Genomic DNA, 17,439 nt, shown 5'->3' on the forward strand with positions numbered 1-17,439 from the left:
CTGAAGTTAAAACAGCTAATAACTTAACAGATGACAAATGGCAATTAAATTAATTTAGTGTTATGTCAGCGTGATCAAGGAAAAATAATTTGAGTAATAACAAAAAATTGTGCAATCATTTGAACCCGTGAATTCTACGCCAGAGAACTTCTTTGGATATTACAAAATGGAGAAATTATTTCGGGTTCGAGCATCCATTTCGTTAATTAGAAGAAGTCTGTGTACACCAGCACAAGAAAGCAAAACCCAGGCTCAGGCAACTGTTGAGTCCCTATCTTCAAGATATAAGCCTACAGAATTTCAGAAATTTCTTCTTGTCTGGACCAAAAAATATAAGAGCAAGGCGGACATCCCTAAATATGTAACGTATGTCTCATGCTATTTACCACTTAGTCATTTTATATGAGACAATTCAAAATAATATACTTGTATTTTCTTATTTTTTTTAATTGGTATTAATTATTACAGCTCTGACGTCATTGATAGATCCAGGAGTCAAGCTAGAATAAAGCTGTCTAATATCTTAATGGCACTTACTGCTCTAGGAAGTGCATTTGCTATTTGGTCTGGCAAAAATGCAGCAAAAAGAGGAGAATCTGTTCATCAAATGAATTTAGATTGGCATAAGCAGTACCAGGAGGAGTTTAAAAAGAACCAAGAAAAGGCACAAGCAAAGTGATGACACAATATAAATATTGCGTAGATAGTAGTACACTCTAATGAAATTCTTATTATTTTTGAAATCTAGCTTTATATTAAAGATATATTTTTCTGACATTATAATTTATACCATATGCAATATTTTTTTAAGATATTACTTTGAGTGGTTAAGGATAGTATTTAATAAAGATGATTAGGAACATATATATTGTTTTTGGTTGTGTTATAATTTACAGCTAAATAATAAGAATAAAACTGTATAAATGATCTCTTATACTGTTTAAAGTAAAAAACAAAAATAGGTTAACAGTATATTAATACATATATTTCTACCAGATTCTATAAACAATCTAGATATTTACATTCAACTAATTTATATTTTCATTTCAGTCTTGTTTAGTAACTAGGCTTAAAATAGTTCCTACATTTTTCTGTAAACAACTTAGTTGTTTTTTCCTTAATTATTTCCTCCACACTTAGCTCAGTTTGTAGAAGTCGTAACTGAAATAAATAAAACAAAGAAACTTGTCAGTATATAAGGAAATAATATGCCAATAATAGAATGAAGAAATGTTTTTAAGGAAATACTATACACAAATGAAGGCAATGACAGTGATGTATTAGTATAGTCTTAAAGCTAAATAATTTTCAACTCAATAAATGCAGGTAATAATTTTTATAGTGTTACTATCTGGTAACTTTCATACAATCTATGAAAAAATATTTATTTACCATAACAGGAGGAAATGGTTAAGTTTTTCAACTAATTTTGTTTTCAATACTCATAACTATAGCTTTATGATACTTAATTTATATCATCATACCTTTCTTTGTTCTGCTTTTATATTTCTTAGCAAATCAATATCATCGGGCTTTTGTTCTTTAGCTATTTTTAATTTTTTTACTGTATCTGCAGATGAAATGATGCAATTTTTTATCACTTTTTCCCTCTCACTATGACCTTTTTGAATTTGCTCGTAGAGGTCTTGACAAGCCGAAGTGGCATCTATTTTAGTTTGAAAAGACTCCGTCGGTAATGATGTATTTAAAGCATATACAATTTTATCGTCAAGTATACGCATCTTTTTTATAATATCCTGCAAAAATTAAACAATTTGAAGAACTAAAACTTAAAGCAAAGGTTTGTTTGTCTACACAGTTACCCGAATACAAACCTGAAATTCTAGAAAATCTGGACAAATCATGATAACAATCTATACACAAATAATGTAGACTAGAGTTCAAGATTTTGTGTAAATATTGTAATTTTCACTTAGTTCTCAGCTATTTTGACTTCCAGGTTATGTTTTATAATGTAAGGTTAGTTAGTCGTAAGTCCTTACTCTTTAGGCGGTGCCGCTTGGTATACCCGAAAACCATTATTAACCAGTAATTATTTTTTATCTGTGTTGAATGATTTGTAGAGTATAAGCGTGTTTGTGTATTCCGCGTGTAACCTATCTCATTATTATATTTATTCTATGTTTCATATAATAAATGGGCAGTCATACTCGTGATCTTATTGTTTTAATACGAATCCAAATACCTTCCGTACAGATTCTTTAGAACCTTATCTTTGTATTGAGAATTCCACATTTTTCAGTTCAAAATATTTATCTAGTTCTATATAATATATTCAAGAAATATATATATATTTTAATAAAAAAATATAAACAAATAATAAAGGATTTGATGCTATTTGTTGAATTTTACTCCTTCTTTTTCTTCCTCCATATTAAAAAAAACTATTCAAACTCAAATCTACTAGAAAACTCTTCAAATATTTGTTGTCTTAAGACACTCCTTTATCTTTATTACTAAGTACTAGAGTCTGGCAAATGCAAGAAGATAACTAATTTGCTGCGCTTATTAGTTATCTTCATAAAAAATAGTATGGTATCCCTAAAAGTTTGATATATTTTGTGGATTAAACTTACTTGATACTTGATTTTGTTTTATTATTTTTTACATTGATAGTAACTGTATTTCTAGGAAATGAAATACTATACGTATTTCGTATTTTACTATTGATACTTAAAATGACTAGCATTGCATGGAAAACTAAAACTATATTTATTATAAAACACAACTTTATTCGGAATAATCAAAATCAGAATCCAAAAATTCAATATGCATAGACTCATCAGAGTCATTGCTGTTACCACTGTCTCTGACGTTGATTATGAAACTTTCTAAATTTTCTTCTGTAGTCCTGTCCCTTTCTTGATATTTTCCTTTTCCACATGTATAACATGATTAGTCATTTTCTCCCACTCTTCTGCTGTTACATTTTTAAATGACTCTTTAATCACTTTTTCTAACTGCTCTATAGTCTATTTAATATTTTTATTTGTTACTCTGCGTTTTGCTAGACTCTATACCAGCTTAATGGCATTTAGATCACAATGGTATGGAGGTAGTCTCAATACCTCATGACCATTGCTTTAAAATTTCATCGGTTTCATATATTGGCTCTGGTTAATACCGTTTTACAAGACATAGCAGTTCTGCTTTCGTACGATACTCTTCAAATTGAATATTATTCAAAGTAAGCCATTCTCTTATCTCATGTTTGCGATTCTGCGTCGTAGGGGCTTTATTTACTATAACGGAATAGTAACTGGCGTTGTCCATAACAATTACACTTCGCTCATTTAAGCTTTTCTTCTGACCACTTATGGAAGTTGGCAGCATTCATATCACGGTGATAATCAGCCAGTTTTGATTTAGTGCTAAATACTAAATCAAAACACACAGGCACAGGACTTTTCTCCGACCCTGCCTGTACATTTATGTACCTTTTTCTAGATGAAATATTTTCAATAGCACCACCTGTAGAGGGACCTTGCCACGATTTTTTAGGTTTGTAGTTTTTATGGACATAAGTTTCATCTAAATAAAATATTAGCTTTCTTTCTGCACGTTTCAACGATATAGATCTTAAATAGTAATGACTCCAGGCAGATATGTGATTGCGCTCAATTAACAAAGAACGTTCATTTTTGTTTTTCTTAATTTCATAGCCATTAGCCAATAATAGTCGGCGAAGAGTTTCTCGACATCCAGTAAATCCTATGCTTTCTCTTATTTCCAGCTAAAGTGTCCTCAATGATGGAACTTGTTTTTTAACAATATAAAATTCATTAATTTTACTGCGAATAGCATGCATCTCAAAATTGTCCAAATGAAACCAACAGTGGTTTATGATGTCGTTTTTTTCCAGGTGCACTCCAGACACCTTCATTTGTTGCCCCCTTCTTTTTTTATTCTGTGTATTGATATTACACTTACACCTGAAAAAAAACAATGAAAAGATTATTACCACTCACCTTTTTTTTTCAAATTTACTTGAAGAGTATTGAAAATTTTACCAGTGATGGTGGCGATTTCTTTAAAATACTGGTTCTGGGATTTAATTCTATCTTTCTGCTCTGAATCAGTGAGCTTACCAATAATTCTCACTATTGCATTGACTCCTTCTACATCCTCCAAATTTCCTGCGAAAGAAACGAAATATTCTATCAAATAAAAAAAAAGTTTAGGCTATTATACCTGTTAACTATTCGGAAAAAATATATAATAGAAATAAAAATGAGTAATTGCATGAAGTATCAAATCAATAAATCATACTCACCTAAGAAATTCAACACCATACGTAAACAATCTTGTTTTTGGTAGAATTCAACTTCTTTTTCTTGGAATTTGGATATCATGCAAAACAATCTCTCGAACTCCACTTTTAATAGTTTTATTCATATTTAAACACGTAAATGAATAAATAAGAACAAAATAAACCAAAACGAATGTTTGACAAAAGCCATATTGAGAAATTGACAATGACATTCTGTGTTGCCATCCGAAAGTTTTCAAATAATTCAATTATCTTCTTTCAATAGCCAGACTCTACCTACTAAGGGCTTCTAATATCGGATACACGACTGTATGTACGCTGTACTTCAAAGATATTGACAATTATTATCTGTCAATAATCCGATCATAGAATTTTTATTGTCACTGTCACTTCAAACTCAAAAGTCAAAACAACAGACTACAGTTTCGAGTATCGTTTCTCTCTTTCTTTCGTCACAGAAGTTAAAATGAAGTACGTTTGTATTACAATATTATATTCATTTTTATTATTTTAATCGTGATAATAATATGAACTTAGTTTTGAATTTAAATTAGTGATTTGTGCTAGATATATCATGAGTGTTTTATTTTCAGGATCGGCCTGTGCGCTTACAGTGGTTACAAGATTTACCCTGGCCATGGAAAAACCATGGTTAAGGTGGATGGCAAGGTAGGAATATAATTATAGTAGTAACCTACTTTTGATATTAGGTTACGTTTAACTTTCCAATAAGCTGTATATTACAATAGTTATGTCTTAATGTTTTATGTTAGCATATTTGCTATCTTTGATGTTACTTTGAGACTTATTCGTAAACTCTTATTATTTTCTTCGTTCTTTCTGGTTTTTGCAATATATTACTTGCATGTTAAGTTGATCAAAATAAATATTTTAACCTAATTTTTTTAGTCATTCACATTCCTGAACTCCAAATGTGAAGCTGCACATCTTATGAGGAGGAATCCTCGTAAAGTGACATGGACTGTGCTGTACAGGTAATATTCATATATAGTTATATCAGCTTTAGCGGTTGTACCTAGATTTTACAGCCATAATAAAATTTATCATATCATTTAATGAAAGAAACCAGGGTTTAGGAGAGTTAAGTTCTGTGAATAAATGAGCGACGTCCTTGTTTTGTCTATGTGCGTTAATATTTTATATTAAATCTTTTCGTCATATATAATTACCAACCTGTGAAAAAGTTGATTAAAATTTATCCATATTAGGTACAATTTACTCAAATTGTATGATGACAACATCATATCTTAATTAATGTTAATATGCCACTCATGTTTTAAACTACTATACAGTCCATCCCAACAGCTGAGTATAATTATTTCTTATTATTTGTTTTAGGCGCAAGTTCAAGAAGGGTCAAGAAGAGGAACAGGCCAAGAAACGCACACGCAGAACCCAGAAGTTCCAGAGGGCTATTGTTGGTGCATCACTAAGTGACATCATGGCCAAGAGGAACATGAAACCAGAAGTAAGGAAAGCACAGAGGGAGCAAGCTATTAAGTAAGTAAAAATTTATGATACTAGTGATATTGTGAGATTGTACTAATTTGACCATCTGTGATAATATCAAAATAGGGTTAGAAAAACTGCTGAAATGGTCTGACATGCTTTATAAGTGAACCTTTATGGTAGACAGTAGTTTAAATACGTAATTCAATACCAAATACGAAAATGGTATAAATCAATCTTATTTTTCTTGTCTTATTTTAGTGCTAAACAATATTCTATAAAAAAATTTCAGGGCTGCAAAGGAAGCCAAAAAATCAACAAAGGCCGCCAAGAAAACAACTGCACCCCCAACAAAAGCAAAAGCACCTCCTAAGGCTAAGGCGGCTAAGGTCTCACAAAAACCAACCACACGTATTGGGGGAAAACGATAAAAATAAAATAAATTTTTAAGGATTTCATTGTTGTGTTTTTCAACTCTGTACATATAATATTTAAGTTGTAAAATTTTCATTTTTAACTTGTTAATAGAATAATAAAATGTGCTCATGAATAGAATATTGTGAAAGAGAGAGGTCCACAAAAAATATTATGCAATTAATAATCGTAACCGCATTCTTTCAATAATCAAGATTTTGTGAACTTAACTGATCTTTGTACAAATATTAATGAAGCTAAGTTAATGTCGGAAATTAGTTGAACCTAACCTTGGACTGCATGTACATTGCGATGACCATGCTTGGTTCTATTGGTTCCTGTATAGGTCCCATATCGAAAGTTCCGAAACTGACAGACTCATGGAGCACCTCCAAAAGGCTACAGATTCCCTGCCTAAAAGGTCCCGTCCGCCGAAATCGTGATACCTGGGGACTTAAACGCCCACCATGCAGACTGACTTCGCTCTGATACCAATGATCAAACGGGTATTTCATGACTGGTATGACCTGACACAAATGGCTCCTTCAATTATAATCTCGAATACCAGATGTGGATCCTCATAAACCATCTTTTTAGGACCTTCTGTTGACCTCATATCCAGAGATAACTACCTAGTCTCCGTCGACCCACCCTTGGATTCGTCGGATCATTGTGTGGTCCCGAGTACTGAGCTTACTACGCGCCATCCACGGACCCACGGTCAGCAGATTGGGACGGAATTCTGTCTTTTTTTTTGCGTCCTACCGTTGGAGCTTATGTGCTAGTCGTTGAAGTTTTGCGGGCATGGAACAGGCTTTATTCCATTTTCTGCCTGCCACAATGGCAAGTCAAAGCCCTGGTTTAAACATTCTTGCAAGGCGACCTCGCGTCGAAAGCGAGAATGTTTTAAAGCATGGGCGGAAGCGGCAACATCTCGTGATGCCGATATCAGCGAACATAAAAAAACCATATAACTCTACCTGCAGCGCCTTTAAAGGGGAAATCGCTAAGGCAAAGTCCGAGCACATTGCCAGATTTCGCAAGAGATTGGCCCACATTCTGATCTCTCGCCAAAGCTGTCCAATTTAGGAAGGTGAGCCCTGTTCTATAAAAAAAACACGTACATGAAGTATACATTAGTAACAAAACCTGATGCATGTGTATTAGAAAAAGGATTCATCTAATTTATTTCTTTAAATCTCATTTTAATTTCCTAACGAGTTTGGGGATTAACATCCTTGATCTATACTGATAAAGTTTTGCCACTATGTAACATACAAGCTGTGCCTCAAGCTCCTTAGTTTGAAGTGAGATGTCACATAGCCCTTTGTGACCAACAAAACAAACTGATTTAAAAACAGTAGTTTGAGAAATAAGTGCTTTAAACCAAAGTAATAAACTTGCTGAATAATATTAGTCTGATTTCACCAAGCTATGTCAATCTTTAAAAATAAGAATATATGTTACAGGAACGAATAAAAAGCTCTTAGTTTGTTATACAATTTATTTATTTATTTTTCTTAGCCCCCGAGACACAATGACAATCTATATTATGTTTCAGTTACATAATATGGTAGGTTCAGTAGGGTACTAGATTAAATAAGTTATTCATGTTGATGTTTTCAAAACTACATTGAGTAAAAACAGTAGCACTTATATTTATGCATTCTTTGCTAGTGTTTCCGCCTTGGCTACAACTTCTTCAATAGGACCAACCATATAGAAGGCAACTTCAGGAAGGTGGTCATATTGTCCTTGCAGGATCTTTGAGAATCCTTTAATGGTTTCTTCCAGTGGTACCAGTTTACCTGGGTGACCAGTGAAAACTTCAGCTACTTGGAAAGGTTGAGAGAGGAACCTTTGGATTTTACGCGCACGTGACACGGTCAGCTTGTCTTCTTCAGACAACTCATCCATACCCAAGATAGCAATAATATCCTGGAGGGACTTGTAGTCTTGTAGAATTTTCTGAACGCCACGGGCGACGTTGTAGTGCTCTTCACCAATAATATTGGGATCCATGATACGGGAAGTTGAGTCAAGAGGGTCCACAGCAGGGTAAATACCTAGCTCAGCAATAGCACGGGACAGCACAGTAGTAGCATCCAAGTGAGCGAAGGTTGTGGCCGGAGCAGGATCAGTCAAGTCATCAGCTGGCACATAAATGGCCTGCACAGATGTAATAGAACCCTTCTTTGTAGTAGTAATACGTTCCTGCATAGTACCCATGTCAGTAGCTAGAGTGGGCTGGTAACCTACAGCTGATGGAATACGACCCAAAAGGGCAGATACTTCTGAACCAGCCTGTGTGAAACGGAAAATGTTGTCAATAAAAAGCAATACATCCTGACCCTCTTGGTCCCTGAAGTATTCAGCCACAGTCAGACCTGTCAAGGCTACACGGGCACGAGCACCAGGGGGCTCATTCATCTGACCATACACAAGAGCTACTTTGGAGGTCTTGTCTTTTAGTGAAATTACTCCAGACTCAATCATTTCATGGTATAAGTCATTACCTTCACGAGTACGCTCTCCAACTCCAGCAAATACAGAGTAACCACCATGAGCCTTAGCTACATTGTTGATCAGCTCCATAATGAGTACGGTCTTGCCTACACCGGCACCTCCAAACAAACCAATCTTTCCTCCCTTGGCATATGGGGCTAATAAGTCTACAACTTTGATTCCCGTCACAAGAATCTCCTGTTGTACAGACATATCCACAAACTCTGGAGCTTCAGCGTGGATTGCAGCGGTTTTGTCGGTTGGGATTGGTCCGCGTTCGTCGATGGGCTCACCAATGACGTTCATAATCCGACCAAGAGTTTCTACTCCCACCGGGATACGAATAGGAGATCCTGAGTCGAGAACTGGCTGACCGCGAACCAAACCTTCGGTACCGTCCATAGCGATAGTACGCACGACGTTTTCTCCCAAGTGTTGCGCCACTTCAAGGACGAGCCTTGGCGAACGGTTCTGTACTTCAAGAGCATTGAGGATGGATGGAAGATTGTCTTCAAACTGTACATCTACGACGGCACCGATGACTGCAACTATCTTACCCTGTCCTTTTCCCGCAGCAGCTTTAGCAGCATAGTCACGTTTATTCACAAGTGCTCCGGCAACGAGAGGTGTCTTCTCTGCAAAGGCATTTGATACTACCGTCTTTGTGGCCAATATACCAACTCTACCGACGGTAGAAAACATTTTCGTTGTCGTTTTTCTATTACTTTGTAGGAATGTAGTAGTACTTTACAGTACTTTAGAATTCCACTTTCAAAAGTCCGGTGCCCTGCGGAGTTTACGTAAGAGTAATTGACAATAGAGAAGAATTAAAGTGAATAGGCAGAGACAATTTTATTTTCCTCTAATCTTTGCCAGTACCAAAAACTTAAGTCTGACCAGTAGATGTTCTTAAATTTATAACAATTACGAAAGTGGTAAAACAATATCAATAAATGTATGACCAATTAGAATTTTTTTTTCATTGAACATCAAATTATTATTTTGTAAATAAAGTCGGGCCCAGTTTCGATCATAGTAAAGATAATAAGAGTAAGTATTTTAAAATATTGATTAATGATGTTGATTCAAAGGTTTAATTAGGTTTTAGGATTAATATCTACTTAATGAAGTAATCAGAAATATATACTTAAGCATAGAAATAATGTAATTTTATGACATTTTATTATACACTTCAAATCAACGTTTGTCAAACTTCAATCTCTTTTGTTAAAGTCAAAACTCAAAATACGCTTTTAAGCTTTTTCAGTTTGCACGCGATTGCGTTTCACGTTTTGTACCACAGTACATTATTTTACAATTAAATTTTAGGATTCATTTAGTGACCATTTAAATTAAAATAGTTTATAAGAATTAGTATTAAAATATGGAATATATTGCTCCCGAAGATGAATCGTTGGCCACGGGGACACGAATGTAAGTATAAATTTGTTAAAATTGCGAGGTTATAATATTAAGAAAATGCCTGTAATTTCGATTATTTATTTTAGATTGTGCTGTCAATGTGCTGTACCTATTGAAGCAAATCCCTCCAACATGTGTGTTGCTTGCTTAAGGGCTCATATAGATATTACAGAAGGCGTTCCTAAGCAGGCTACTCTCTTCTTCTGTCGCGGATGTGAAAGGTTTGTGTAAGAAATAGTTTATCTATATATATAAAAAGCTATTTAAAAGTTGTTGCAGTATTACGATTTGTTTCTTTTTTTCAGATATCTTCAGCCACCAGCTGAATGGGTTGTTTGTGCATTGGAATCTAGAGAACTTTTAGCTCTGTGCCTTAAAAGACTCAAAGGTCTTAATAGAGTAAAGTTAGTGGATGCTGGCTTTGCTTGGACTGAGCCACATTCCAAACGAATAAAGGTATTTATTATGCTGAAGATCTCTATTTTTTTTTCTAATCTGTTGGAAGTAACAGGATGCATTCTTTCTTTTCATTCATTTATTACATATTGTAAAAACTTATATACTGTAAGACAGGGATATGAAGAGGATAGATCTGGTGACTAGGGATGGGCTCTCTACACTAAATGATATATATTGTGACATTGATGTTTTCATAATATAATTTTAGGTTAAGTTGACTGTACAAGGAGAAGTGATGGGTGGTGCTGTACTGCAGCAGACATTTATAGTAGAGTATGTAGTACAGCATCAAATGTGTGATGCTTGCCACCGCTCAGAGGCACAAGACTACTGGCGTGCCCTGGTACAGGTCAGACAAAGGGCAAACAACAGAAAAACATTCTACTATCTCGAACAATTGATTTTAAAGCACAAAGCGCATGCTAATACTCTTGGAATAAAACCAAAACATGGTAGGTGATTTGAACTCAGCAATAAGGATTACTTCCTGTAAACTTTCCTTCAGTTACTACAATTTGTTTCTTTAGAAAGGAAGAAAATTACCTCGTATTCTGTGTGTGTAAAGTGAGGACTCTTAATGTTTATATATGCGAAATATAAATTTCATTTAGCTTGGGGCAAAATATAACTTGTTTTCTGTTAAATTTCAGATGGTTTGGACTTTTTCTATGCATCAGAAAACCATGCACGTAAAATGGTTGATTTTATTCAATCAGTGCTCCCAATCAAATGTCAGCACTCGAAGAAGTTGATATCTCATGATATTCACAGTAATGTTTACAACTACAAATTCACATTTAGTATTGAAATTGTTCCATTGTCAAAGGATAGTGTTGTCTGTCTTCCCAAGAAATTGACTCATCAGTTAGGTGCGATATCACCTATCTGCTTAGTGCAAAGAGTAACCAGTACAATACATCTTATTGATGCAAATTCTGGGCAAGGTATGTCAATTGCAAGATATGTAGCACTAGCTGTGCTCTTGCAGTTTTGCCTGCTTAAATTTATTTGTGCATGGTATGGTGGTGATGGGCATGGTGCAACTCTGGTAGTTAGTGAGATTAGTCTGCTTTGGAATATTAGTATTAGATTTTATAAATGGAATAACCTCATACAGTTAAATATTGTATCCTGGCCAAAATCCAACTATGTTTTATCAGGCATTAGTGATATTTCAATCAATTGTATGTTACACAGATTTTCTATAGAGAGTGCGTTTAACACTGATTCTTTACTATTTTCGATTTATCAAGTGAAACTTCTTTATCGGCGTTAGATAAAAATTTACCGTCACGTTTTTCGGTTAAGCGTCATATTTTTCCGTTACGCGCTCTCTTTCTTGTCCCTACCACGGTTGATTCAAAGCCATTAATAACAAAAATATATAATAACGATAACAATGATACTAATAATTCTATTACAATTAATGTAATAATCTTAGTAGTAATAAGGTAAAATGAAATAATTGTATTATTTGCAGTCATGTCTATGATAATAAAAGCCTTTTTAAAATTTTATCTTATTTAACTTTATTTAACCAATTTCTGTAAAGTTGCATATAGTAGATCATTTTTCGAAAAATAAGGTCATAAGGAAGTTTCACTTCTTACATGTGTACACTAGTACACACTCACATTTTTTATATTGATACAAGTGTAATTAGTGTGGTAACAAAAAGAAAAGATTATTCGATGAGTTTTGTACTGATTGAATTATGGCATCCATAAAATATAAGCCACCGTCATCTCATTAATTCATGGTTATTTTTTTTAGTGAGTGACATATCATCAACTGTGTACTGGAGACATCCTTTTACACCAATCTGCAATCCTAAACAACTTGTAGAGTATATTGTTATGGACATTGATATTTTAAAAGAACATGTAAGTGTTATTCATTTTTATATTGTTGGCTAACTGTTAATGTTACGGGGGTTTTTGATATTGTTGCTAGCAGATTAAGTTTAGATTAGATTAATTTTCGACGGATAACGTTCCGAACTTAAACACGTGAACGCTGTGGTTCCACACGGCTATCTTGGATATCTCCGACCCTGTATATTCTGCGTATGTCCGCATAGCACTGGGCACAACACTATTTTTACATTGGCTGGGCAGTTATTTCTCTCAATAAGTACCAGAACAAACTTGTCTGAAATCAAAATTGCTATGTGGAGTCTTGAACTAGGAGTAGACTAAATCTAGTCCAATTTAACACCAAGACACAAGTTTGCACGTTTTCCGAAAAAAAAAACACTCTTTGTCTCACTTCTAGCCTCAGCATCGGAATACTGGGCGTTTTTTTTAAAAAGAAAAAATACTTTCTACCGATCCCAAATACCTTTGGGAGTTTGGGTACCAAATTCAATGTCCTTGGATTATGACATCATCTAAATTTCTATAGTGAATATAAAAAGGATATAAATTTCAATAGGAGAAGAAGTCATTCCCTGGCCAAGGTGTGGTGTCAAATAAGCATGTAGTAGCTGATGTATGGGTGGTGAAAGCCAGCGAGTTAGGTCTTGATGTAAATCCTGTACACACTAGAACACACTTGGGCCATATATTGAAGCCTGGAGATACTGTACTAGGGTGAGTATTAAATTAAAATTGTCTAATGATTTCGTTTTATATGAAAGTAGATGCCTATTTATTGAAATAATGAATATAAACAATGAGTTTGTAAATGTGCTCTAACCCGGGCCATTGGACTGTTTTTTTAAATCAGTTTATTTGTAGGTATAACTTAGGTGATTCCAACGTAAACGATGACAATCTCGATAAGTTAGACCGGAATTCGATTCCTGATGTTTTTCTCGTGAAGAAATACTATGGCGAGCGGTCGGCGCGTAGGCGCGCGCGCAACTGGAAACTCAAACATATGGCGGATGAATTACACGAGAGGAATAGTTCTTCTAACGAGTAAGTTTGCTTTTATTTTTAGATACATTCAAATTTTATTTAGCTTAAACATTTGTCTTGGTTATACATATGTTAGTAAAAAAATGGTTAGAAAATTACTGTAAATTAATAAAATGTATATGTTTATACACATAATGTACACTTAGTAAAAAACATCTAAATTTACATTTACTGTCAGTTCTCAAAACAACGGGCGTAGAACGAACGAAAATAATTATCAAGAAATTCTCTTCTACGTAAACATAAACTTTTACACTGCTTTTGCTATCTAAATGTTGTGGCCGAATCGTAAAACTGATATTTTCAAAAATGTTTAGCCAATTTTCATGATGTAGCTGATGTAGTCATTACTGATAGATTGGTTAAATCGTAAAATAGACGTAGTTACTATTGACAGATAAAATGCTTAGACTAGGTATTTTTTTTTATAAATGTCACAGAACCTCAATATATAAAGTTATTTCATGGAGGTCTGTATTCGTCCCAATTTGCTAAAAATAATAATACCAGGATTAACCTGGAAAACCTGGAAGGAGACCCGTTGTATCTTTAAATGTATCATTATTATGCTTTTAATTGTTAATGATACATGATAGTGACAAACAAAAATAGACAGTACAATACAATACGGTTTTAACCAAGTTATTGGCTCATAAGGGACCGTTCAAGTATTACGTAAGCAGATTTACTGTAAGCATAACCCTCAAAAATAATACAACATAAAAGTATGATTTTTTTGTAGGAATCCTCGAAAATTCATTTAGTTTTTAAGCATAGACAATGTGTGTGTAATATATGTAAAAATACTGTTGACGTAATCCATTAAACCATTAAAAAAATAAAAGAACCCCATTCCGCCCTATACTGCTTACGTAATACTTGAATGGCTCCTAATAGAAAAACAAAGAGGTCGTAGTATACAATATTTTGATGGCATTTAACTTCAAGTGTTTATATGCTTAAGTATGATGATAATGCAATCTGAATAATTATAACAGAACATACGTCCTTTACGCTGATAAAACGGATAACAATGTAATGTTTTGAAATTTCATAAACTGCATATTTTTGTTAAAGAATGTTTTCTTCTTACTAACGTAATCCTCAATTCGCAAAGCAAAAAGAGGTATAATGTTTTCGTTTATCACTTGGTGAAAGTGTTAAACGAAATTGTGATCCATCCAACATTTGGTTTTGCCCTTCATTTTTATTTCCAAATATGCACACGGAGAACCTTAGATATGAGTTATTTGCAATCGATAAATATAAGTAAGGTTTTTTAAACACAGAAATCATATTTAGCTAAGTCTTGACTGTGAACCTTACCCTTATTGTGCGAAAAATAATATTTTGTAATATTACTTAGCAATTCTTTCTATACTAACACTGCCATATGTTTCAACAATCAATTTCAATTTCAGTGATTACAATGAGTTCCTTGATGATTTGGAAGAAGATCCGGCCTTCAGGCAGAATATTAATATTTTCAAGGATGCAAACAAAATCCCAGTGGACACGGACGAGATTGATCCTTCACTCCCGCGCATCACACTCGCTGAAATGCTCGATGATCTAGTCATTGAGGACGTTGATATGACAGAAGTGTGATATATATATTATCATTTATTTTATATGTATTCCATCTAAAAATAAAGGGTTATTTGTTATGTTGGTATTTTAATTAACTGGCCCTTGTATGCGCAACTATTTGGGTGGAAAATTTTCAACACAACATAAGATAAATATTATTTTACACAGATACATATCTTCCTAGCATACTAATATTGACAACATTCAGAGAATTTGTTTATTGTATTATTTTTTTAGTTCAAGTACTTAATACAGGATTATTGGACAATCTAATAAAATTCGTGTCCATTACACGTTAAACACAAGACATCAATATCAAGCCACCAATCAAATTTGAGCGTAGAAACGTTGAACCACTACCAAAGTTGGCCACAAATTGTGGCCAGTAGCTCGCCAGGTAACAAGAAGTCAAGTAAATATTACACTACCATATCTTTTTAATTTATCACGATCCAATCGTTCGATGTTTATTTTCCAATTAATCGAGCTAAAACTGGTCAAGTGTTTTTTTTTACTTTTTACACTCATATTTTTTGTTTTTAATTAGTTCCCTAGTTTATTGTGACATTCCACTGTTTCATCCGAAAACGTTGCCAAAGGTACGAATTGATAGTATTGTCTTTTGTTGACATAGCTGTTACACATTAAGAAAAACACTTTGAACGGATTGAAACTATGTATTATTATTAAAAACTTATAATTATTTACATAATTCTAAATTTTAATTTTGTTTTCCGACCTTTCGCGTGCTTTTTCTTGAATCGATCTGATGTTCATTTATGTAACTAAATTAGAGATGCTATTATAATCATGATATACTTTGAAGGCATAGCTATGAACCAATAGTAGGTTGTAAATACTACGAAGATCCGAGATATTTATTGGTTTTAGTTCAAACCCCTTCTCACTCACTCACTCACACATTCTAACTCTTATAAGATACTAGCTGACCAGACGAATTCCGTTCCGCCTAACAGTCTAATAATATTTACTTTAGTTAAACTTAATTTAGGAATTCATTAAGGTAATAATTTAACAGTTGAACAATGGAAATGTTTTATTGCTTGCTATTGCGAAAGAAGAATGGCAGTTACACATTAGGTTTATTTTCTCTAGCTCATTTTTGCGAATCTGCATATTAAAGCACTTTCTGATATACAACATTTTTTGTTTTGTTATCCGACGCAAGAATAAATAAAGCTGATGGTTTGCTGACACGTGCCACATACTATTGACCATGAGAAAAACATGCATTATCTAGATATAGACCACAAACACTGAAGGATTGTCCTTGTGACTTATTAATCGTCATGGCAAATGCAAGACGGATCAGAAATTAAATTCGCTTGTACTCACAGGGTAAATCGGTTGGGATCATTAGAATCCTCGGAATGACTTCCTCACCTTTGAATTCTCCTTTGAGTTTCGTCGCATGTTGATACATCAATTTCTTTTATATGCGTAGTTTTGTCAACAGATGGCACCAAATGATGTTTGCATTTGTAAACTTAATTAATAAATGTATTGTTATTCGATAACTTATCCGATATTTTAATACATATTCTGCTATTCGAAGCGGTGAGGAAACCACCAAAAAAGGGATAACTAACATCGGTCCAGCTAATCTTGAGTTATAAGTGGTGTAACTAACACGACTTTGTTTTATATATTTAGATATGATATCTATAAATATCATTTTCTTTCTCTTTAAAAAGGATTTGTTCTGGTACTCGATCATTTGGTTTTAGTTATTCATTTTTTAAGTACAGACACGCTAATTTTACTCGTATTATATGTGTATAAACCCTGTTTTGAACTAATATACTTAGTTATTAAAAATGCCTTGTTCTACACTAAGATAACATAAAAATCATACTAGATATTTTTTTAAAGCGCCAATTAACGCTAAATATAACTCATGTTTGACAAAATTGTATGGGATCTGACATACTAGACAGTTAAGCCACATCCATTATGCAAGTACTTGCATGCATTTATGACGAATGCTTTGTTACAATTCCAATAACATTTATATTTTATCTGAATATTTATCACAGCACGTCTTCTACTCATGATAAACACTGTACAACTAGGAGGACTAACTTGTATGCAAGATGTGAATTTATCAAAATGGTGTTTCCAATTTAAATCACTTGCATACAAGTGTGAAGTCATACATGCATGAAAGTATGTACTTGCATAATGGAAATGAGGCTTTATCGCTAAGTCTCGATTTTGAATCCAACCAGTTTTTGTTTGTAATAAATTAACGTTGGTGGCCGTATATCCGTATGCCCTGTATATAATATATATTTTAAAAAATAAGATGGGTACAGTAGCTAGTTATCGGGATGCGTAAACGATTTA

The 17,439-nt window shown here is 33.6% G+C and overlaps 5 protein-coding genes and 1 long non-coding RNA gene across 6 annotated transcripts; 3 read left to right on the forward strand and 3 right to left on the reverse strand.

Moving 5' to 3' along the window:
• Positions 1-845, forward strand: LOC123714435 (UPF0389 protein CG9231). Its single transcript, XM_045668679.1, has 2 exons — positions 1-366; positions 469-845. Exons 1-2 carry the CDS (start codon positions 167-169, stop codon positions 677-679), a joined length of 411 nt encoding a protein of 136 aa, XP_045524635.1. The 5' UTR covers positions 1-166; the 3' UTR covers positions 680-845.
• Positions 846-958: 113 nt separating this feature from the next.
• On the reverse strand, positions 959-2,091 carry LOC123714446 (protein MIX23). Its single transcript, XM_045668691.1, has 3 exons — positions 1,836-2,091; positions 1,485-1,757; positions 959-1,161 (listed from the first exon to the last, which is right to left on the reverse strand). Exons 1-3 carry the CDS (start codon positions 1,863-1,865, stop codon positions 1,057-1,059), a joined length of 408 nt encoding a protein of 135 aa, XP_045524647.1. The 5' UTR covers positions 1,866-2,091; the 3' UTR covers positions 959-1,056.
• Positions 2,092-2,760: 669 nt separating this feature from the next.
• Positions 2,761-4,412, reverse strand: LOC123711206. The gene is made up of 3 exons (XR_006753915.1): positions 4,295-4,412; positions 4,032-4,157; positions 2,761-3,953 (listed from the first exon to the last, which is right to left on the reverse strand). It is a non-coding gene; the product is annotated as an uncharacterized LOC123711206 (long non-coding RNA).
• A 244-nt stretch (positions 4,413-4,656) lies between these two features.
• Positions 4,657-6,219, forward strand: LOC123714291 (60S ribosomal protein L24). The gene is made up of 5 exons (XM_045668510.1): positions 4,657-4,762; positions 4,885-4,960; positions 5,201-5,286; positions 5,651-5,812; positions 6,054-6,219. Exons 1-5 carry the CDS (start codon positions 4,758-4,760, stop codon positions 6,190-6,192), a joined length of 468 nt encoding a protein of 155 aa, XP_045524466.1. The 5' UTR covers positions 4,657-4,757; the 3' UTR covers positions 6,193-6,219.
• Positions 6,220-7,665: 1,446 nt separating this feature from the next.
• Positions 7,666-9,506, reverse strand: LOC123710161 (ATP synthase subunit beta, mitochondrial-like). The gene has a single exon (XM_045661903.1). The coding sequence runs from the start codon at positions 9,380-9,382 to the stop codon at positions 7,835-7,837; it is 1,548 nt and encodes a 515-aa protein (XP_045517859.1). The 5' UTR covers positions 9,383-9,506; the 3' UTR covers positions 7,666-7,834.
• Positions 9,507-9,927: 421 nt separating this feature from the next.
• On the forward strand, positions 9,928-15,149 carry LOC123713296 (60S ribosomal export protein NMD3). The gene is made up of 9 exons (XM_045666902.1): positions 9,928-10,114; positions 10,189-10,323; positions 10,408-10,558; positions 10,770-11,013; positions 11,212-11,505; positions 12,335-12,444; positions 12,995-13,152; positions 13,300-13,482; positions 14,904-15,149. The coding sequence occupies exons 1-9, from the start codon at positions 10,065-10,067 to the stop codon at positions 15,088-15,090; spliced, it is 1,512 nt and encodes a 503-aa protein (XP_045522858.1). The 5' UTR covers positions 9,928-10,064; the 3' UTR covers positions 15,091-15,149.
• The last annotated feature ends 2,290 nt before the right edge of the window (positions 15,150-17,439 follow it).

Source organism: Pieris brassicae, chromosome 1 (assembly GCF_905147105.1).
Source record: "Pieris brassicae chromosome 1, ilPieBrab1.1, whole genome shotgun sequence".
NCBI classification, from domain to species: Eukaryota; Metazoa; Arthropoda; class Insecta; order Lepidoptera; family Pieridae; genus Pieris; species Pieris brassicae.

Excerpts from the sequence above, each read along its gene's own strand:
- LOC123714435 (XM_045668679.1), top strand. The coding sequence starts at position 167 with ATGGAGAAATTATTTCGGGTTCGAGCATCCATTTCGTTAATTAGAAGA. Across the intron at positions 367-468 it reads GACATCCCTAAATATGTAAC|CTCTGACGTCATTGATAGAT; the intron begins GTATGTCTCATG and ends TAATTATTACAG.
- LOC123710161 (XM_045661903.1), bottom strand. The coding sequence starts at position 9,382 with ATGTTTTCTACCGTCGGTAGAGTTGGTATATTGGCCACAAAGACGGTA.
- LOC123714446 (XM_045668691.1), bottom strand. The coding sequence starts at position 1,865 with ATGATTTGTCCAGATTTTCTAGAATTTCAG. Across the intron at positions 1,758-1,835 it reads CAGATTTTCTAGAATTTCAG|GATATTATAAAAAAGATGCG; the intron begins GTTTGTATTCGG and ends TAATTTTTGCAG. Across the intron at positions 1,162-1,484 it reads TAAAAGCAGAACAAAGAAAG|TTACGACTTCTACAAACTGA; the intron begins GTATGATGATAT and ends TATTTATTTCAG.
- LOC123714291 (XM_045668510.1), top strand. Across the intron at positions 4,961-5,200 it reads TGGTTAAGGTGGATGGCAAG|TCATTCACATTCCTGAACTC; the intron begins GTAGGAATATAA and ends TAATTTTTTTAG. Across the intron at positions 5,813-6,053 it reads CAGAGGGAGCAAGCTATTAA|GGCTGCAAAGGAAGCCAAAA; the intron begins GTAAGTAAAAAT and ends AAAAAATTTCAG.
- LOC123713296 (XM_045666902.1), top strand. The coding sequence starts at position 10,065 with ATGGAATATATTGCTCCCGAAGATGAATCGTTGGCCACGGGGACACGA. Across the intron at positions 11,506-12,334 it reads TGATGCAAATTCTGGGCAAG|TGAGTGACATATCATCAACT; the intron begins GTATGTCAATTG and ends TATTTTTTTTAG. Across the intron at positions 12,445-12,994 it reads TTGATATTTTAAAAGAACAT|GAGAAGAAGTCATTCCCTGG; the intron begins GTAAGTGTTATT and ends AAATTTCAATAG.